Source organism: Falco peregrinus, chromosome 5, assembly GCF_023634155.1.
Source record: "Falco peregrinus isolate bFalPer1 chromosome 5, bFalPer1.pri, whole genome shotgun sequence".
NCBI classification, from domain to species: Eukaryota; Metazoa; Chordata; class Aves; order Falconiformes; family Falconidae; genus Falco; species Falco peregrinus.
The window spans coordinates 69957776-69980397 of NC_073725.1; the positions used below are offsets into that span (position 1 = coordinate 69957776).

The following is a 22622-nucleotide window of genomic DNA, read 5'->3' on the forward strand; positions in this document are numbered from 1 at the left end:
GATGTGACTCACCCCCCACGCGAGTGAGCTCAGACATCAAAGCCAGCTCGGCTCACCGGGAGGGAAAGGCGGCAGCCCCCTCCGCAGGGGCACAGCACCTGAACCAGGTCTGGACCCTCCTCGGGAGTTACGCGCTGTCAGAAAGCACCACAGAACTCGAGAAGCTCCGGCATCACCGATCCCACGGGAAGCGGCGAGGGCCTCACCTGCCAGCACCACCCCCTGCCTACTTCCCACACCCTCCAGGCTCCCCTCAAGCTCCCCGCTGACACCAGCGGTGGGTGCCTCTCCAAAAGCAGCTTTCCCCCCCCCAAACCACCGGGGTGCTAAGGCCGCTGGAGTGGGAAGAGCGGAGCTCCTGGCAAGGGCTGGAGATGCCGATCCCCTCAACCCTGCAGCAGCGGCTTGGGGCCACAGCTCTTCCCGCACACAGCAAGCGGCTAGAAAAATGGGTGGCCCACACCAAGCGCCTCTTCTTTTCTCGTGTTTCTTACCTACTGCTCTGATACTTTAACTCACTCAACTGCCTCGGTTCCTTTAAGCTTCCTGCTTTCAAACTCCACGCCAGCCATTTATCACCTTTCCCTTTTGAGTTTTCTTGCAGTAAGCAGCACTGAAAAGAAATATACAACCTTATTGTTTGCTTGTTTTCCAATACAGTGAATTTATTATATGTTGCAAAATCAGCATTCAGCTTTTTAGTGTACAAAAAAGGACACTAGCTCTTAAGAAAAGATTAGGAAAGCTGAAGACTATGCTGCCTTTAAATTGTAACATTTTGGCAAAGTGAAAAGCTCTTTTGTAAACTCCAACTCCATGGCTCAATATAGTTTTATCCACAGTACAATATTACAAAGTAAAACACAGTATCAATAAGTTAAGATCATACTTAATCACCTAGAACTGGTTTCTATTAACCCAAAAAGCACAAAATTTGCCTAGCTTCATAATCTCTAAAAAAAAAAAAAAAAAAGGCAGATTCAACTACAATTCTTTAACACAGTCCAAAAGAAAAGTGAAGCAGAAATTTGTTGAATGCTAATTGGGTCTCACAGTTTGGATATTCATTAAATATTTTCAGTTTTTATATTCAAATTTTAGAAGTTCCAGAATATACATGTAAATGTACACAATACATCTTTGTATACAACTCTGTTTGCAAAAATATCTTATAGCAGATGTATAAAGATTGAGATCCATCTCTATCCCCCTCCCACCCCAAAGCAACAAAAAAAACCCCATTCAAAATATTAAGGATCAGAAGGAGAAGTGTTTCCATGGAAGAATTTACTCATCCTGGGTCTGTAGCTGCTGCGTCTTCTGCCATCCGAGTTGTGGGCTCCTCGCGCACCGCAGTCAGGGCCGAAGTCCCACCGAGCCCCGTGGCTCCGCACGCTGCCAGGCGGATGCTGGGAAGTTCAGCCCGGCCACCGAAACCACCGCACGTGTCACCACTGGCTGGTGATGCTGCTCATAGGTCTGGCACCGGCTGGGTTTTGCAGTGACAAATCTCACAGCAGGTCTGAGAGCGCGCGGCATCCCAGATCCCTCCGCACAGCCTCATGCCCCCTCCCAGAGCCCCGTGGCTCCAGTGAATCCACCGTGGTGCACAAATTCCCAGCGACGGGAGGGCTGCTGAGATCCGAGCATATGCGAGGCTTGAGCTCGGTCAGGCATCACCCACCAGCCATCACTTGCTGCTGAAGAAACTCATGCACCAGCCAGGTGGCAAGACCCCACCGAGCAGAGGGACAAAGTTTTTGGGACAAAAGCTCCTTGCCTTTGACTCTCAACATACTCTCCAGCTTTCCCTGATGAGCAGGAGTGCCAGAGACAGGCAGTGTTACACAAACAGGTCTGGCCGCAAAAGCACCCGCTCCCTAACCTCCAGTCATCTTGGGAGAGAACAGATGGGACCAAAGCATTCCCCAAGCCCCGAGATGCTCATCGGGGCTTCCCTAGCGAGGCTCTCCAGGGTGCTCACCCTACGGACCACCGCGCTCCTTAGACACTGCACCTCTTCCCCCCTCCGCTGCTCAACTGGTTGGTTTTGCAGAGCAGTGGAAAAGCCGTGGCTGTCCATGGCAGTCTGCGGAGCAGGGCCAGAGGGTCGCCAGACCAGCAATGCACAGCTCAGCTGCGGCCCTTCAGCCATCAGCTTTCGTTTGAAGAACGGGATGGCAAAGTCCTGGCGAGCGCTGGATGCAACACAGCGGGGAGAGAAACTCAGAACACTGGAAGCGACAAAGCAAAGCTGTGGCCCTGGCTGGATGATGCAGCAAAACCAATCTAGCCAGAATGGAATTTTAATTATTTTTTTTTTTTTAAATACAGCAGATGGACCCACTTGTTTTGGGGCAGAAAAAACTCCTTGTGCAAGAACTGTTTCCCTCCTTAACTCTGCCATTCCGCTCCTTCAAAGGGTGAAAGACTCTTCAGTGCAACCTCCAGTGGAAGGAGACGCCACAGGAAAGTAATCCTTTACTTTGAGATAAACGGAAGCGGGAAGAAGTCAAATCACACAGGCTGGCAGGATTAAAAGGGGAGAGGGGAGAGAAAGAAATTGCAGAGTTAAAGGACACCTTTGTGCTTTTTGGAGTGTTTCTCACACCCTGGCCATACTCTAAAAATGTTCCCTTCAAGTCCAAAAGAAAAAAAAAAAAAAAAAGAAAAAATCCAGAAGAAAGACTGCACCAAGAAGCTGGCTAGATAAAGCACAACAGTGGAAGTGACCCGCATGGGAAAACGCTACCTTACTTCTCTCACGCTTGGGTGCCTGTTCTGAGAATGATTTTCTGCTGCTGCTTCTTTGGAAATACACAAAAAAAAACAGAAGAAAGCATCGCATTCCCCACCCCCCACCCTCCCCTCCCCCTTATGGGTCAGTACAGGTAATAAAATAACTTCTCTGGGTAACTATCCGATAAGCTTTAGTAATACTGCAGTTATAAGACAGGAAAGGTTCTGAAACACTTGGCCTAAAAGGAAAAGGGAGGCACAGTTTTAGAAAAAGATGCTTTTTTTTTTTCTTTATACAAAAATAGACCATAGTCTCATTAGCAATTAATAAAATTGGCTGCCTTGGTATAAAATTATAAAAGTCAAAGACAGACAGGTCTCAATCTTCCCAGCATTGGTATGTGAAGGTTAATGCAGGCAGACTGGACTGCGCATGCTGGAGAGGCCACTGCAAAACGCTTACACCTGCTGCTTCCAAACGCACAAGCGGATAAAAAAAATTGGGTTTTCGGGTTTTTTGTTTTGTTGCTGTTGGTGGTGGGTTTTTTTGTTGGGTTTGGGTTTTTTTTTGTTTTTTGTTTTTGTTTTTGTTTTTTTTTACATGAGGGATCCACCTCTGCACTGCACAAGGCACTCAGCGCAGATCCCTGGGCTGATCCCCTCCTACTGACACAACCACCTCAAGAGAGCACACACCAGAGATGACAAAAGCAGGAACAAACAACGAGAGCTCTGGGTACTTGGTGTATTTAACGCGGTGCCATGTAGAGCAGACAGCTTGCATATGAACAGTTGCAGGTGCCAGAGAAGGAGGTCACCTAGCAGCATTCCAGTTCCTCACCATTTGAAGGACAAGTAACCCAGTGGACCTGGGCCAGGGGTAATTACACTTCATGCCAAACTTTAATCCATGAAAACTACTGATTCTTAACCTTTGGGAGCTTCGTTCGCTTTAGGCAAGTTTTCCCTTAAGTGTCAAACGCTGGCTTCAAATAAGCAGATTTTTTTTTTTTTTTTTTCATTCGTTACATTCCAACATTCAGAGAGGCTAAAACTCGAGAAGACCATGCCAGGCACTGGGCTCGCAACCCGGCTCAGACGTGGACATGACAGATTCAGCATCTTAGGTAATCCTCATATTCTTCAACCATGAGGAATTAATGCTCATCTCTGAAAGGAATCTAGTTGTATAAAAGGGAACGTAATGTCCAGGTGACTTTTTTTGCCCTACCCAGTCCAAATCAGTGCCAGCTAGAACTGCTGTTGGTCATACTCTGCTATCAGTTTTTTAATATGAGCCAGTTTGTTGTGGAGGTATTCGCAGCGGTTCTTCTCTTGGCTGTAATTTGGATTAGTCTGTAAAGAAAAATGAAAATGCAGTGATGGAAGGCAATTCTTCAGAACTTGGTGACACCTGTGCTGAACCCAGACGAGGCTATCACACCTCTGAGCATAAATACATATGATCAAGGAATGAAGCTCTTCTAGCTGGAGGAGTAGGTACCCGTTTAAAAACGGACCTACTCTGCTCAAACAAGGCAAAGAACAGAATCCCTTTCCATCAATACCCAGTTCCAGGAGCCTCATCACAGGGAAAGGAGCACACCTCGAGAGAGGCTCAGCCCAACATGGAGCAGCTGGGCCACACACATTCGCTTCCAGCAAGCATCACCTGCCCTTTGCCCCCACGTTAGCACTGAATTGTGCAAGCCTGGGAGCTTTAAAACAAAGATGAACTTGCAACACACACGGAATCTCGCCAAAAAGCTCCTAAATCCCTCAGGATGCCAGGGCTCAGAACCATATTCACAGTTTAAAGAAAAAAAAACAACACCCAAACAAACCACGCCTGGTGTATAGATGCTTTACATATACGCACAGAGATGTAAAGTATTCTGCGTGCAGAATACACCAAACACACCAAAAAGCCATGCTGAGCCCCGCAGGGGACTGTGTACCCAAGTGATTCATACTAGAGACTGCGCTCACATCGTGCCCCGTCTATCAGCAGACCCCAAGACCTGGAGGATCCTGTTATCACTCAGCCCGTGCATCTGAAATACAAACTGTTCTTTCACTTGACAGGGTAAAGGCACTAATTCAACACATTATTCTTGTGCTAGCATGGCACTAACACAGCTGAATGCTCCCCAGGATCCAAGGAGCAGCCTCAACTCCCCCCAAACCCTTTCCGATCTGGGAAGGGACCACTTCTTGGACAAGCTCAAGCTGAACAAAGATCTGCCAGAATGCTTCAGCGACCAAGTGGTTCACTTGGCAAGCACCCATCTCTTTCAGTCACACTAGGGGCACCACCCAAAAGCCTTTTTTGTGGCCGACTATTGTTACTTACCTTTTTAATTTTCCGATATTCCTGTAAAATTTGATCATGGATGGTCTAGAAAGGAAAAGATAGCTTATTATTTTCTAAAGATCCAACAGCCCTGCAGCCTACTGCAGGAGGCAAGCACTTACTGATGGCTCACCGTAAACACCAACCAAAACTGACGCCCTCCACAACTTCCCCCATGAGATCCGATGGCTACAACCAACCTCATCGACTCCACAACTATGCTGGTGCTGACACCAGAAGCATTGGAAGGATCGGGCCCCATTCCCCAGCCATGAGAACTACCTGTAACCAGCACTCGGGCTGGCAGAATAATTGACATTTCCTCCAAAGCTCAGACTAATTTTTCCTCGAGATATAAAAACAGTGAGGAATCACTGAACTTCTCAAAGAGAGGGGAAGGATGTTTGGTGGAGGAAAATGTGCTTAGTACAGTAGGTGCTCTGTAAAAATCTGTTTGTTATACTCAATGAGACTTACTTTCTCAAGATAATGAATAGTTAAAGCTCTTTTAAAATCAGTTTGACAAGTCGAATAATGCTACATTATTAAGATCAAAGATTCCAGAGAAACAGATGACCCCGTACTAACTCCCCTTCCAGCCCTGATATGCTACCATATGTGCGAATATGAGTTTTCTGGCTGGGATACACTAATAGCTTCCAGCAGCTTTTGGCTAAAGACGCCAATTGTCTCACTGAGGCCTTTCCTTGTCAACAAGTACCATGATGTGTGCTCCAGCTTGAAAACGAAAGAACACAGAGCTGTTTTAAGAACAGCCTACAAAGCTGTCAGCTGTGTGCACGTTCTGCATCCCCCAGTTCTGGACTCTGGGCAGTACCTTTTTAACACCGACCCATCCCAAACAGCCCCACGTACAGAGCAACTAAAACAAGCTGTAGCATTGCCACTTGCAGAACAGGCTTTTCAAAAGATGTATTTCTGTTTCTACCTTGTACTCTTCAGAGCCCTGCAAAAGCTGCTTCAGCTTGGCATCTAACTGCGTAAACCGTCGAGTTATCCTCTCTATCCGGGCATGCAAGTCTCTGTACTCATTGTATTCTGCATTGAAGTCATTTTTGTAACTCTGACGCTGCTCCGAAGAGGAAATGGCTGCGTATTTTCTGCAGGGAGAAATTAATTGGTTTAGTAAGTCTTCTCTCCAGACAGCACAAATACTGCTATGCCAAAACCAGGGTAAGTCTTCCATCTGAAAACAGATACCGTCTCTTACGACTCGCATTATAGCACCACAGAGGTAACTATCAGGATATTATTGCCTTGACCTCTGCACACAACAAGCGAGCGTTTGCTCCCACAATTTCCTATCTATGCCAGATAGGGTGGAATATGCAGGTACAGCAAAGCCTGGGAGCAGCTGAGGGTGTAGGAGGACGTTCAGATAGCATGGCTACAGCTTTTCTAACTCCTGCTGTACCACAGAACATGGAGTTCTGCATCTGTGCCAGACATTGGAACAGCAGGAATACGATGCTTCCAGTGTTAAGAGTCTTTAAAGGAACACAAAAAGCATTCAGCTATCATTGCAAAATACTCACAGTACAATTATGTGGCAAGCGCACGACAAGAAACCATGTTGAATAGACTGACTGTATTTCCACTACCTTCTGAAGACACCCAACGTGAATGGAAGGCAACACAAGAGCTCAAGTTTAACAGATGCACCCCTGAAAGTTACTCAGCTCAACCAAAAGCCATTAAACCTGACATATCGCAGAAAGCCCAGCAGCCTCTCTGATGGTAAAACTCATCTCTTTGCATGCGATGACTCTAATTTGCCACCTTACAAGCTAAGTTAAGTATCAAATTAAGGGGAAATTTTCACTCTAACCTAAATGCACTCTAGCCTTCCAAGACCTAACTCCTTGCTAGGGGCTGGTATAAATAAGTGCCTACACAAGACACGCTACTATGACATAGGTCGTTCTCACCAGTACGAAACATGCCTCCATGATCAGAACAGTCAGATCGTACCAAAAGGCGAGACAACAGACCTTACGGGTCACAAACCTTACATTATTTCTTTGGAGACAGACCGAGGAGCTGTAATATCCCCCTATGGGGGGGGGAATCAGTACATCTGTTGCAGAGGGGGGAAAAAAAAAAAAAAAAAACGCACCAGCCATCCACATTCTTCTGAATGGTACTAGAAATGTCAACTCAAAGCAGTTGTATGGTTTATACTGCCCAGCAAACCAGTTTTGTAACCATACAAGAACCCTATATATCCTCCAGTCAACTCCAGTGATTGCTCCTGCAGAGCAGAGTGGATGCTGCCTCCTCCTCCTCCTCTTCCCTCCAAGTGATCACAGCACAGCCAAACCAGATCTGGTGGCATTAACAACCCAGGCTGAGATGTGCACAGAAAGTATCACCCACAGCTACACTTCTTCCCTATCACAGCTTTGTTCATAACAGGTTTGGTTTTATGCAGATTTCTGGCTTTACACGCAAGGATTTTTGTGCTTCAGCAGAGAAGTATATTGTTTAATTAACCTCAAGGGGATCTGATTAAAAGTCAAGAGGTGAAACAACTCGCATCCTAACCCACGGGTTATCACCTCCCCATGAAGAATATTTCACTGGTTTATGTAGATGATCTTGGCTCTGAACTGGGGAAGAATGAGCTAACCTCTGAAAATCCTTTCTTGCCCTGTCTTCCAAAACATCAAAGCACATAATTTCCTTTCAAAGTTTCCAACTGTAACACGGAGATATTTAATCCTTTCCAAACCCCTTCAAGGTACACGATGTTTCTTGAAGTACTTCAATAGTCAGTTCATAAGAAGATAACCTTGAACTCCATGAGGAGGTAAGAACAGACCTGATACCAAGTTTAGTCTCAAGAACTATCTGCAAAGCTGGATTTACTCTTCCATTTGTTTGGGTTTTTTTTTTAAATCCACCTTACAGAGTTCTATCAAGTAACACAAAGTCCAACAAAAGTCCTCAGTACATTGTGATTTTTAGCTTGAAACATGATCCCAAAATGATGAAGCAACTGATAAATGTACTTACAACAAATAATCTGGCATTTCTGAAGTTGATGTTGGTACACTAGAATTATTGCATGTTCCATTTAAACCTGAAAAAAAAAGAAAACTTGTTTAGAGACATTCTTAAACTTTAAAGCTCTATGTAATTAAACCTCAGATTCATAAGCTTATTTGCAATATACAGTTTATCGAATTCTAAGGGATTTGTATTTTGCTTTGAACTGACAAAGAGAAAATCCACAATAAGGTGGTTGAAACTTCAAGGCTTCTCTAATATTTGTCTGTCAGCCAAACAATATCAACACAAGCCAATGCACTCATTGACAAAAAAAAAAACTTAACTGGTTTATAAACACTGCCTGCAGGGCAGGGTAACACCGATAGCACCACTGCTAAGTGCAAAACAAATTTATGATGAGCAAAACAGAGCTGAGCAAGGTGCAAATTTTTTTCTCCCGCTTCCATACTATATAGATCGCTACTATTAATACTCCAGGTTCAGATTCCTACTATTAATATTCCAGACTCCTACAGGCTACACTGGAGAGGTTTATAAGGCATGCAGCTTTTTCCTCAAATAGCTCTCCTGCCCTGCAGACAAATCAAAGCGCTCTCCGCTCTGAGAAGTTGAAGAAACATGAATCAAGCAAGGCTCAGCAAAGAACGTTGAGGAGTTTAAGTGAAGGGACCAAAGACCTCAGGAAGAACGGGATTCTGACTGTGTTATTAACATGTAGGAAGAAAGCAGCTGGATACAGGTTTGAAAAAAGGTATTTCTCAAATTGTGTCTTATACTGAAAGTCCTATCAAAAAGTCAACTGCACCCACGAGAAGGCAGCAAAATAAGAGGCAAGTGGAGAAGGCTGCAAAGGATTTAACTCAACTGCTTTGCAAAAGCATTTTTTCTTCTTTCCAAGTCTGTTACTCTGCCCAAGCAGTACCTTGACTGCACGATTTCCCCAGAAGCCTCATCCATCCCTACACTCCTACTTTAAAATTGTCACCCCAGACAAACTGTAGGGAGCATGAAACGCCCAATAGGTACCAGCATGTAAAAGCAATAACCCGATTGCATCTTTTGAAAAAAAAAAAAATAAAAAAAAATAAAAAAATTGATGTTTCTCTGAATTTCCACAGTAAGATTTTCCTGAGCAGAACGGAAGAATGGCAGAGAAATCCAATGTCAAATTCCCAGTCTCAAATTCCTCCTGCAAACGTTTGCAGGCAGTTCTGCTTTTGTCCTTACCTGACCACCAGCGTGAAAGAGGCAGAACATGGGGAAGGAACATCATGGAGGAAAAAGGGAGAAAAGAAGGTTTTATTTTGCCTGTGAGTGCCATCTACTGACTGCTGAAAGGACCCCAAAGGTCCTCCCACGGCCTGGAACCACCCTCCCAGGAGAAACTCGCTTCCCTGCAGCCCCTGGCCCAAGGGGGACCGGGGGTAGGCTGTCAGCCATTTGCTGTGGCCAAAAGGAGCAGGATTAGGCCCACGCTATCCACATGAAGTAAGGAAAAGATCCCAACTGAGATGCGAGCCGGCTGTACGGGATCCAAGCAGCCACTGACCACATCCTGTTTATGATTACTCCCAAGTCCAGCTCGGATTCGTTACCTCGCATACATCAGCAGTGCAGCAGGAACAAAATTCAACTCCTACTAATTAACAAAAAGCCTATCATTAAACTGTGTTTAAAGCAAAGCAGAAGAGGTGGTAAAGGGTCAACAACTTCATGAAGAAAGAATTCAGGGTATTTTGGTATTTATAAGAAACACTGACAAAAATACACACACGTTCTCCCTCTGGATGTGTATCTACTCACTCCCATCCGAATTACAAGGCACAAGGGGAAGGGAAACAACGTTCACAGAAGAAAACACAGGACTGACACAAAAGTGAGATCAAAGTAGAGGTATCTAAATAGTGTGGTTCTGCAGTGCCAACAATGATCAGAACTATGGACAATCATTAAAAAAAAAAAAAAAATCACTGGTGAGCAATCAAAATGCAGGTACTACCAAGACCATGGGGAAGGTGAGAGCTAATACTGTATTAACCCCAATGCCCTACGAAGAAGCCGTCCCTTTCCAGAAATTCAGCAAATTAGTTTCCATTTCAAGCTACTGTCCTTTTTGAGCCCAAACTGGATGACTTCCATGCACCAAGCATGAAGAGGAACTTTGAAAGCAGTAACAGGGCAAAGGAAAACAAGATGGATGCAAAAAGAAATTTAACAACGGATCAGGACTGCAATATTCCGAGAGGCTGCAGGGCAAGTCCCAGCGCTCTGGGGAGCTGTAACAAAACCTCACGAAAGAGCAGAAGACACCAAAGCAGCAGGCAAGGGAATTGATCGGATTAGACAACAAATATTCTCTGCTCTAAGAGCACACAGAACTGACTTAGAAATATGCTGGTTCAACAGAAAACATTTTCATTGCACCTCAACAGGCAACAGATTCACCGTTGTGTTAGTCCTCGAAGAAAGAAATTCAGAGAAATAGTGGGATACAACCAGGAAGCTCTTTCAGCCTGAGAGAGCTGGTTGTACACTACTTCAACAACATTTATCACAAGACTTATCTATCATTTCTTTTGTATGCAATATTAAAAGCTTTTGTGACTAACTTCTCATTACAAAGTTAAAAATCAAGACAGCAGTCCTCACAATACCAAACACAAGCAGAAGAGCCATAAGTAATCAAGCAGCACTGCTTTTTTCCAACAGATCTTGATGTCTGCCTTTCATCCCCATATATTAATACAGCTTTTAATTTAACAAGGAGAAACATGACACGGTCTGAGGCAGTTCCAAACAGCATGAAAGGTTAAACAGGAAAAACCTGATATCCTCTTTTGAGAGGAAGCGCATTTGTTGATTTGTAGGTAGGGACAGCGATATTATTTCGTTAACCACGCAGTCTCTGCAAGTGGACAGACAACCTCTTTCCTCAACCAGATTTAGAGCAGAAATCATACAGAGCCGGTAACAGGATTATCTTAGCACGAGTCATACAGGAGGACCTCTCAGACTGTACATACCTGTGACCTGTTCTTGGGGAACACTAACTAAGTCAGCGTTTTTTATTACTTCACAGTCCTGCTTCTCCTCTTTGCATTTCTCTTCACTTTTCTTCTCCTTTCTCTCCTTTTCCTTGTCTTTGTGCTTTTTGGATTTTTTCTTGGTTTTTACATACGAGCTGCAATTGTGCTTGCTCGTTTGGGGACAGTCTGTTGACAAAGGATGAGTCAATCTGTCAGCCGTCTCCGGGTTCTCACAGTCTCTGCCGTTGTGAGTCAGGTCATTGCTGACATCCGAAAGGGGATCGTGAGGTCTCGGCAGCTCCAGCACCGGGAGGCTGGAGCTGGAGCTCACTGACTCCGGGAGAGCCGGCGGTAGGGCTGGGGCAGCAGTGTCCTTCCCGTTGGAGGAATTCAGTTTCCCATTGAAAGTGGGCTGAGTTCTGTGAGCCAAATGCGAAATCCTGGGCTTTTTGTTGGCCAGGGGATCGATAAACTCCAGAGGCTGGGATCGTTTCTGGGGAGAAAAAAAAAAAAAAAAGGAAGATAAAAAAATCCCGAAGTCTTGAGACCAGAATTTTGGATGCTGTTGCCACTAGGTGGTGGTGCGATACCAGGGAACGAGCGAGTACACCACCACCCCACCCCCCCCCCACCCCCCGAGAAAGCTCCACTATCAGCCAGCTGCCAGCAAGTATCCCAGCTCAGATGCTGGTCCTGGACACAGGCCTCAGGACCAGCCCATCCTGCAGGAGCTGGTCCATCCCAAGCCGCTTCCCGACAGCCTCGACAGCTGCTCTGGAGCCCACAGCTCGGTGTGAGAGCTTACAGAAACTCACGATCACATCAGCAATTATTAGATCTCCAGCACTATCACACCCAGCCCATGCAACCCAGCCTGCTCCCACGACGTGAAACCTCGTCCTTCACCCTCCCCCTGTCCCAGCCACTTAGCAGAGACCAGAAACGGCCATAAAAACATCTGCCCTTCTGGTCGTGGCATGACATTTAGAGCACCCCAAAATCCCTGCGAAGGAAAGATGCGTTCAGACCTCTGGAGCAGGGAGGGATTTACAAGTTCTGCATTTTATTCCCAAATGATTTTACCAACTCTGTGGTCACCAAACCTCACCCTTGCAATACCGCTCCTTCCTCTTCTCAACAAAGAGGCATTTCCCAGAAGAGGCGAGAAAGCGCCAGCTGTTAAGTTCTCAGAATTTAAGGCAAAAAGAGGACGTCTGCAGTAGTTTTAAAAGCCACGTCACACGGGCCAACATGACCCGAGTATCCCTTTTGTAAATCAGGAGCCCAGAGAGAGAAGCGGTTCCCAGCTGTCCCCATCAGCCCTACCTGGACCGTCACAGGCAGGGCTCGGAGCAGCTCTGTGTGCCCACACCTCCTAGTAAGCAGTTGCCTACAGACTGTGGGTTAGTCTGGGGAAGCTGCACCGTGGAAGAACCCATCTGTCAGTCAGCAGAAAGAAGAGCTCAGTGCAGAGACAGAAATACAGCTGTTGGGCACAGTCCAGCCTGAGCCAGCCAAAATTACCTTGAACAGCCCATCAGTGCAGTGGTGTGTGCCTGCCCGGCAGCACAGGGCTGCAGAAACTCTGAGGAATTTTTTAGTGCTCAGAGGAAAACAAGCAATCGTTCTGGTTATTTCTTTTGGATATTTTATTGTTTTCTTTATGTCTCAGGCAGGACTGTTGTGCGTTTGCAAATGGAAATTTTGTTCTGTCACCGACGTGCAGCTGGATGCATGGCTGCTTTGTCAGGGAGCCACTAATTTGCTCCTTTCCCCCCTCAGTTATTATTTCTCTTTGCTAACTCCAGGGGTCTCAAGGACACTGCTCAGTGGTAGGAATCCTTTCCGCCTGTCAAGGTAATTAGGAAGAGGAGCTGCTCATACACCACAGAGCTCAAGGGGCAAGGACAGCATGTCAAACCGGCTTTGCAACATCACTGCCTGCCTTCCCAGCAGCACACAAGCAGTGTCCATCTCCCAAAAGGAGGGGCCATTCACTGGGACTACATGCCTCCAAACAACTGCCATCTTTTCCCATCCCTTCTCTAAAGCCAACGAATCCCAGCTTCACCTCTTTGGTTACAAGGTGGCAGATGCAATGAGATGCATACTCTACCATGCTTCCTCAGAATTACCAGATCTTCTCTCCCCCCCCCCCCCTTTCTTTTTCACCTTCATTCCACAACTGAACTTTCCCAAAATATTTTGCATTCCAGACTACAGAATCCCAGTCCTCTGCTGGGACTGCAACCATTAGCAGGCATGCCTTCTCTAAATAGAAACTACAGCTACAGAGTATCAAAAATAATGACAGCTTACAATAAAAAGCTGTCTGTGGCTTGCTGTCTGACACAAGCCATGTTAGGAGCACTGCTACAAAACACTTAAGATTCCATGTTCAGTTGCCTCTGTTTCACTAGCCTTTTGTAGATCCAAACCAATCAACCACCCAATGAAAATTTGGAATGGGTCATCTCAAGAGATCAGAAACATCCCCTACAGACCTTCGCATCTTTCCAAATATGTACAGCCAGAAGCAAGATGATTTTTCAACCTATGTTTTTTCAGAATCAGGTTAAGAAAAACCTCAAGACCAGCCTCTGAACAGCGTCGTGTCTTTCCAAGCAAACGAAGGGGACCGTTCTTTATTCACCAGCAACATGCCCACAGCAGAGCAGAAGAGGATTTGGGATTAGCTACCTGGCAAACAAGTTGCACAGTTCTTGTTCTCAATAAAGACTTGCCTCCCTCTCGCTGCCAGAAAGCACGTAATTTCTTTACCTGTTAATATTCTTTGCCACTAATCCTCAGTGCGTCTGTCCAGACAAGTAGGCATTACACATTCCGTTGGCAGGAGGAGAATAAATACTCTACTTGTCTGGGCTGACCCACAGTGGAGAAGAGAAGCCGGCATTTCACAATGCTAGCAAGAAATGCCTGTGCTAAGAGAAGAGTGAGGACAGACTCTGCTTCACACACTAGCAAACACAGCTCCTTCGCAGTTCATTATTACAGAAGTCAAAATGTACTCTTCACAGCTCCATGCACTGGCATCTCAACAAATCAGAGAGCAGACCAACCTGCCCCTGATCTGTCACAGCAATTAGGTTGCAAAAGGTCAAGGTTTTTAATAACTCAACCATGTTTGGGAGCTACTTATTACTGCTTCGTTCCAGTCAATTATTAGTAATGAGTAAAACACAAGCTCATTCTCCCAGGAACTCCAAGAGGGATGTAGGCACTGTGAAAAAAAATTTAGCCCTTAAAACTAAACCTAAGACACACTGTCAAAGATCCTCCCCATAGGCCGTCACTGAACCACATCCAGAGGAGAAACAGATGCTGAGGAAACCCAGAATTAGACTAACTTAATAAAGCAGAAATAAAACCCAACAACTTATTAACCTAAGAGCCTCCAGCAGCAGGTGATTACAGTGTGCAGACAGGCTGAACAGCTCAGCCCGGACCTACGTCCAGCAACCAACTCCATCAAAAGCAGATGGAGCCAAGTGCTGGCTCTGTGCTAGCCAGACCCAACACCCTTGGAGAGGGATAACCTACCTGAGGAGGAGAGCTGGAGTTCACATTGTCTTTTGGTGGACTCAGGGAAGGCGCTTCTCCTTGAAAACCACTACTGTTCTGCGGCTGACAGAGTTTCCTGAAAGACAGAATTCAGGGCTGTTCAAATCCCATGCTTGACAAGCCAACAGATGGTATTTCAGATCTTCCTGCAGAGCAAAGAGCCTTTTTGTGGGCTCAAGTTCTGGCTGCTTGAAGATTCCATGCAAGTAGAAACTGTAAGTGTCTGAATGAGCTATCTCAGACAAAGATCTAGGAAGAAGAAACTACTACAGGAAAATACCAATCAACAACACGTGGCAATCGCTGATCTCTCTCCTGCTTTCCCATGGTTTTTGTAATTCTGCAAATGGAGGTAACACCTTGGACCAACACTGCCGCTGGTGTGACCAGGAGGGAGGAGGCAGACACAAGAGAAGATTCCCTACTGAGGATGGAACTTATTTTCCGACAGTTTTACCTCTTTCCTCTTGAGCTGGTGACACAAGCATTACAACAAATGAATTACAACCTTAGAAGAGTGATCCATATAGAGATTAGCAATAAAACTGGCATTGAACTTCAGAGTGTATAGGATATATGTATATTCTTGCTACCGATTGCAATACAGCTCAATAAGATATTAATTTTGCTGAGTTTGCCTCGCCCAGTAAAAATTGACTTAACAAGATAATTCAGAAAGGCAGCACACTGAAAAGGGACCGAAACTCAAGTTCAGATGTTGATGAGTAAGTTCTCCCACTCATTAGCACCATTAAAACAACTTTTTACAGTAACAACAGTCGTCTTTCAGAAGCAAGCCCCTCTGGGTCCAGGAAAAGCAGGATTATAACAGGAACTGTTACCGTATTATTGGTCCACTAGGATTTACATTTAGGGCTTCACAAGTTGCATCATGCAAAATAGTGCTACTCTGATCTGTATTTGCACCATTCAACAAACAATAGAAACCTCTTGTAGCAAAAAAAAAACCAACCCTACAATGCAAATCATTCTAATCACGTAAGTGCGTTAATTCACATTCATGCTGGGTATCTCCACTCCCCACTGCCCAAGGGGCTCTCTAGATCTCGGAGTAAAGTTTCACACCACACCAGCTTTGCCCTACTCTTCTGACACCAGCCAGATTGCACGTATATTAATCACCCAGGAAAAACTACTGTTGCATCAAGTTGCAGCTGTCAAGCTGAAAAAAAAAATTCAGGGTTAAAGGTTTTAATAAACTAGCTCTGCAGTCATTTTGTCACCAGCTGTACAGCTTAAATAACCAACATCTAAATTCTTCCACAAGAGACTATAATCTCTTTTAAAGCACACATATTTTTCAAACATTGGGAAGATTATTTCAGAGATAGAGCCCGTGACATTACAAGATTTTCTTTTAACCTGAGCTCGAACCTTCAGCCATATTGCAGCAACATCTAGATGTCTGCAGCTTCCCTGCTGTCCTGGCTTCAGTTGCTGCTTTGTTTAATTTTATTTAGAACAATCTCAACAGCCACGTATCAACTCAAGAAAAGTACTCAGAAACTGTGAAAACAGGAAGGGAACAGTGATATTCCATAAACACGGCAGGGAAAGTGGCTTTTGGATGCTGTTTGACTAGCCTGAGCAACCTTGTCACATCTCCTAACATGTTAATTATGGATTTAAAAAAAGTGAATGAAAGATGACTACTTTCAGTCCAGCGACTCTTGTAACAGCAGAAAACCATTTCACCCCAATGGTGAAAGAAGGATAGAACACACTAACACCACGAGGAAAAATGAGTCAAGACTAACACGAGCAGTTAGATATAGTTTTAATATTTGCAGATGTGCTAATTATTGCAGTCTTCGAACCACTGAGTGGCAAGCGGACCTGAAAACCGAGAGGGCATTTAACAATAGGCTGGATCCAGGCAACCACACAGACCACCACAGCCACTATGTGAAGTCCTGCGTCTGCTGCCTGTGCCCTTTTTGTGAATGTTTTTCTACTGTCTTCAACCCTACATGTTTTTTCCATTTTGTAGCCTCATTACCTGCACTGGCTGAGCGGGTCTTTGTTTGTACAGTTGAATACATCCTTTCCAAGGTCTATTTTTAGACCTTTGCATAACTGAATGCCACAATTCTAGAAAAAGCAGTAAATGTTGCTTTCTACAGGGAGAAGTTAACTCTTTTTGAAAGCCATCAAGATTGCATGGCAGTTGTATTTTTCCTTTTAATTACAACTCAACATCAAGGCCATTTAAACGAGCTTGATTTTTCTTTAGCACGCCAAGGCACTTTAAGTGCAAGTTTCTGTTGGTTTAACAAAGTCTCATCTCCAAGCCCACTGTGCTTTCAAATCATGGAAACTGTTCAAACCGAGCATGCGCTGCTCGATCTAAACCAAAAGTGCAATAAAACAGCTCTCAGGACCAAGTCAAGTAAAATCTCTACCTACATTACAAAATCTGTACCAAGTCAGTACAAACACACTGAAAACCCAGAGAGGGAAATATAAACACTCAGAGCAGAATTCTCCTTCAGAAACCTGGGAGATACGTTCTCTTTCCCTGCTGCCTGCCAGCCAAAAGCTTCCAAGCTTGGAGGCTTCACCTAAGGAAATATATCCATAGAGGAAAAAAGCCTTTAGCAAACAAAAGAGACCAAGCTATCATCTCGACTCACTCTGTTAAGGGCTATTTTCATGAGGGACCATAAGAACAGGTATCCCTTGGACAGCGAGGATTAAATGGACACATTTGCCATAACCCGCTCACCTCCCAGGATTTGAAACCACCTTGTTAACTCTGTTAACTTTTAAGTGTAATAGTTTCTCTTCCCCATCCTTTTTGCTTTTAGTATAATGATTTAAATCATTATACTAAAATATAATGATCACACCAGGATGACATGAAGAGTGCATCCCCTTCGATATTCAACTTTACTCAACTTCTACAGCTGTCTAGATGACAAACAGATTTACTTTTATGTTAAAAAAAAAAAAAAAAAAGGTCAAACACTCAACTTACCATAGTCCTAGTGACTTCGGTTACCCTGATTTATACCAACTGACCTGGCCCAGTACTTTCAAGCTCCAGATGATATTACAAAGTTGGAATAATTACCGAACAAGTATCCTCTTCAGCAACTGCTGATCTCCTTCAGAGTAGCCAGGCCAGTCCTTCTGCACTTCTTTGTATACACAATCTTTCAGTGTGAAAGTGCTGTCCTTGGCACTCAGATTTGCCACCTGAAACAAAAGTAATTTGCAAAAAACCATCAGTTTAATTCTCACTTGTTCTAATGAAAGAGATCTAAGACAACAGGCAAAATCTCAGCAGACTTTAAGGGCAGTTAATAGTGTCAGAGAACAAGGAGAGACTTTATACTTCATTTCCTGATTATTTAATCAAACTGCGCCTTTCCTTCTGCCCTGTCATTGCAATAATTTATAATGTGTTTCCAAAGCATATGCAGTTTACTGGGAAAAAGTCATATCTAAACAGATTATTAAGCTTGGGTAGCCTGGAATGGTACAATGTAAGTTTATGGAAATACACCCTAATGGAAACAGGCGGTTCACTTATCACACCTGTCCAATTAGAATGGTGCAGTTTATTAGCTGACAGAGGAACTCTTGCGGTGATAGCTTAGTTAACAATTGCCAGAAGATAATTTTTCACTAACAAGCCAGGAGCCCAGGCAACAGAAAGCTACCTTCCCAAGGAGCAGCCAGGAGAATGAATGCCTTGCAGATATATAAGGCATCAGGGAGCTTGCAGACCACACCATGCGGTTCAGTGCATTAGGATCATATGCTGGATTTCATCAAAAACTTTTCCAAGGCATACTTCAGGGCAAGAACAAAACCTGTGATTACCAGCTTATAACCCAGGGGTTTACAATAAAGCACTGCACCTAAATCATGTCCTGCAGTTAGCTCGGTACACTTGCACCAGAAGCTTTCTGACATTTTATTTAATTCTGCCGTGTAGTTTCCCCACAAAACTCCACATGGTGCCTACATGGATAGGAAACACTGCTGGAACCAGCAGAATTGTATTAGAATGGAAACAACTTGTTAAGAGTTATCCCACTTTAATCAGTCTTTCCACTGCTTGACTGAAAATTTAACTTCTTGCTGCTGGTTACACATCTGAAAAATACAATATTAGCACAAATAAAAAAGCCCCGATTAAGAAATGTTCGATAAGACTGTATCTGTGAAGAGCTTAGGTGATGTGTAGAACACTGCAAGTTCAGAAAGGAAAAAAAGCCAAGAATTTGTTTTTATAAAAGAGAAGCGCGGGTGCCAAATGCTATGCCCACAGCCAGGCTGAGCAACTGGCAAAGCCAGCCACTGTGTCCCAAACTCACTGCTTTAGCCGCTCAGTTTGAAAACTGTTACACTCGGAACTTGAAAATGCTTTTATTCAGTCAGTGGAAGATACTGTGCATCTGTTAAAGGATTAGTGTTCTCCATTGCTCACCCCATGCAGGAGATGGTTGTGCTTATGAATTTTTATTATCCACACAGCAGTAAGACAGCCTCAGAAAAGCAAGTGAAGGAGTGGAAAGTCTTGAACTAACTGAAGATGCTGTTAATTCCTCTGCATTTGCTTTAGAGTGACTATGACCTAATATTAAACCCCTATGAATTTAAAAGCAAAAAGCTGCAGAACTAATACAGCAAAGCTCTCCTGATAAGCAAAAAATAGAAAGCACAGTTATCAGTTTACATGACAAACACTTTGTTTTTCCTTTCAGTTCTGTCAGCTTTCCAAAATCCTGAGCCAAAATACAAGAAGAATTTGAGCTGTGTTTTACATTTAGAGATCCCAATAAACATGCCCAAGAGACAAAAGCAAAGCCAGGTTCTTTTCCAAAAACTCTTCGAGAATCTCTCTGGTTACTGCACCTCCCTGCTGCGGGAGACATGCTGCTCGGCAAGGCTTGTAGCCCAAGCAGAAGAATTTTCTCTGCACAGAGGCTGAGAGCTGCTACCTCCTTGTTTTGCTAGTGTGGGACTCCACAAGCTCCACCCCAGGCCTCCCAAAAATAGAAACCTTGCAAAATGAGGCAAAAAGGCCAGCAGGAACACAGAGTCCTCCGAGAGATGCAAGAGTACAATGAAACCCACACCTAGACGTATTTAGACATGTAGCTTTAACGCAGCCTGTAATTTTTAGCTTATCTGTGTCTGCTTGTGGATGGGAGCCCTGGTAGCGCTGAAAGAAGATTAAGTTTACGAGCAATACATTTACAGCCAAATCACCATTTAGCCCAATCGGGCTGACACTGTGGACACTGCCAAACACACCGCTTGCCTGCTAGGGGTTTGGGAGAGCATCAATAAAAGGTGACTATCAGAAACAGGATTTCTAGTATTGATACACATTTATAGCATTTGAAAGGATGCTCAAAAGAATTCTAGCACTGCTGGAAAACTAAGGGCTACAGGATTAAAATCCAGGGAAAGAGCAAGTTGTGCCAGCAATAACTCTATTTTCAATATGATCTGTCCCATGCCCTTGGGCAAACTAACTCCTTGCTTCTCATTCTTTTCAGCTATGGAAAGGAGTAAAAAAAATAAATAATCCAATACAGAAGAGGGCAGCTGCAGCATTTAAATAAACATCCATGATATGTTTTGCGCTGCAAGAGCAATAAAGGTATTTACTGCAATTCCTAAAATGGCACCTTCAACATGACTTGAAGTGTTAAGAACTGATTCAGCTCGGAGACAGCTTTCACACTTGACATACAAATAATATGCTTTGCAAGAAGCTGCATGATCTTCACACCTAACCAGTTGCACTTCCAAGCAGGAAAGGCATGGGTCTGAACAATCCTAAGACGACATACAGCTTAGTGGAGAGGGACATTATTTTTTCCTTCACAAAGGAAACATTATATGGACCAATACAGAACGTGTTGCTTTATGTCCATGTTAATAAAAAGTATGCAGAATAGATTCACAGGTTATAACAAATCAATGAGCTCGTAGATCCTCTGTTAGAGGATCCTCCCCAGGAGCAACCAGAAGCGTTCCTCTTAAGTGCCTGATCTGGTGAACTAAAATCATACAGCTTAGTTGCATACACCTAAACTGAGGCGTATACACGAGAGGCTTCTACTATCTCTAGTAAAATAGTAACGTGAATTGCAAACTTTGGTCACACACGGCCTTTAGAGAAACATTCAGCTGCAGCTCCGAGATACACAGGTTACGTTCAGACCCGTACCGAAGGCACGACCATTCTGAGAAGACGTTTCCCTTTACCTAAGTTGTTGCCTTCATCAGAGTACAAACCTGTTGCAGAAGGTTGTCCAGCAAATCCTTGTCCTGCTGAGAAAGTCCATCCTTCTGCAATCTGAGAATAAGTTCAGGTTTCTTATAAGGCTTTAGTGCCAGTAAGTGCACAACCCTATCTTTGAAGGGTCTCTGAGAAATCGCACTATTGCCTCTCTTTATTGCACTGGCAAGGTTGACTGGCGTTGGGCGCTTCCTGGAGGGAACAGCATCGGAAGCTCCTGGTGCAGGTTTACGCACCTGAACCTTTTTGCCTAAAATGAGATGAGAATAGTGAACTGCAGCAGTCACCTTGCAAAGGCCAGTGGTCTGTCAACACGTATATGGAGTTCATCACACCATCTGAAGTGCCAGAAGATGACAACGAAGGACAAACACAACCAGCACACCCCATCCATTCCGATACGCTGCTGGAATGAGTATCCCGTGAGTTTTATGATTTGTGACAAGCTTGTAACAAGTAAACAGCAACACCAAGCTCTGGAAACCTGAGTATTATTGGCCACAGGCTTACATAAAGCTCTCTTTGTCTGCCAGCTTTTCATTTATCCCAAGTGCATGCATCCCCACGGTTAATCTAACCATTTTCCCTCCCTATGAGAAGAAAATTCTGCATTATTATGTAGAAGAGTCGAAATATGGAGTGGAAAGACCAGAACTGGTCAACGAGCGGCTCCCTGCTGCTGATCTCAGCAAAAACGCTACTCCAGCAGATGTTTCTGCTTTTAGAACAATAGGAACTTTATGGGGCTGGGTCCACCTCCCTTCCCCCCGCCAAACACAGCCACATGAATGGGGTCTAACACTGATACATTAGCCTATTCATTAGTGTGCCGTCTATTCCAACAGAATAACCCCTTCTACATTGTAGTGGTAACTGCTTTGCCCTCCAATTTCATTTACGTATACGTGAGAACACAAAGCTGTCTCAAAAGTTCATCTCAAGCCCTCAGAGGCAGCTTCCCCAACTCTGTCCCAAATGTGGTTCTTAGTTTCTGACTGCATTATACAAGAATTCATTTTTCCCATTCCTACTGAAAAACAGCTTTAACTAGAATCCTCACACAAGTCCCACATCACTTACTAAAGTGCAAATCAAAGAATTTTACTATTTTGAATACAGAAACAGGTCAAAGTCAGGTTCCTGCAACCAAAGGCAAAACCAGCAATTCAAGAAAAGAAAATGTCTATGTTCCAAAGTCTAAAATATGGAGATGCAATCAATAATCACTTCAGTTCAAGAAAGTGACCTTCACTAGGACAAACAATATCCAGCATTTACTGCAAGAATTTTGGAGGTTTATTTCAGCATGGCAATTCCCTGCTGCTAGGAAGCAACGTTTTCAACTGAGTCATCTGAAGATACTGGTGATTGTCTGCAGTGTTTATTTTACTGAAACATAGATTGCGTAACTGAGTCCCCATTTCCTGGCTTTTTATTACGCACCATGCTGATGCAAGTGCTACCCATCGTCCGCAGGGCTGAGTTAAGAAGAGAGGGAGAAAAACAACAATTCACACGTTAAATATCCCAAAATTCAGAGGTCAACTGGACTTCGTTTCCAGAAACAAGACAAGAGAAGATTCGTCAGCTTTCTAGAACTCCC

General features: G+C 44.2%; 1 protein-coding gene across 1 annotated transcript in view; it reads right to left on the reverse strand.

The window, feature by feature from the left end:
• Positions 1–3001: 3001 nt before the first annotated feature.
• The window catches only part of ELL (elongation factor for RNA polymerase II), a 53925-nt gene continuing 34304 nt past the window's right edge, over positions 3002–22622 (reverse strand). The window contains exons 5-12 of the mRNA XM_055804798.1: positions 21016–21269; positions 17828–17952; positions 14713–14809; positions 11149–11644; positions 8129–8195; positions 6042–6213; positions 5093–5137; positions 3002–4095 (exon numbers count right to left, since the gene is read on the reverse strand). Coding sequence (XP_055660773.1) covers positions 3991–4095; positions 5093–5137; positions 6042–6213; positions 8129–8195; positions 11149–11644; positions 14713–14809; positions 17828–17952; positions 21016–21269 — 1361 coding nt within the window. The 3' untranslated portion in view covers positions 3002–3990. The remainder of the gene's footprint in view (positions 4096–5092; positions 5138–6041; positions 6214–8128; positions 8196–11148; positions 11645–14712; positions 14810–17827; positions 17953–21015; positions 21270–22622) is intronic.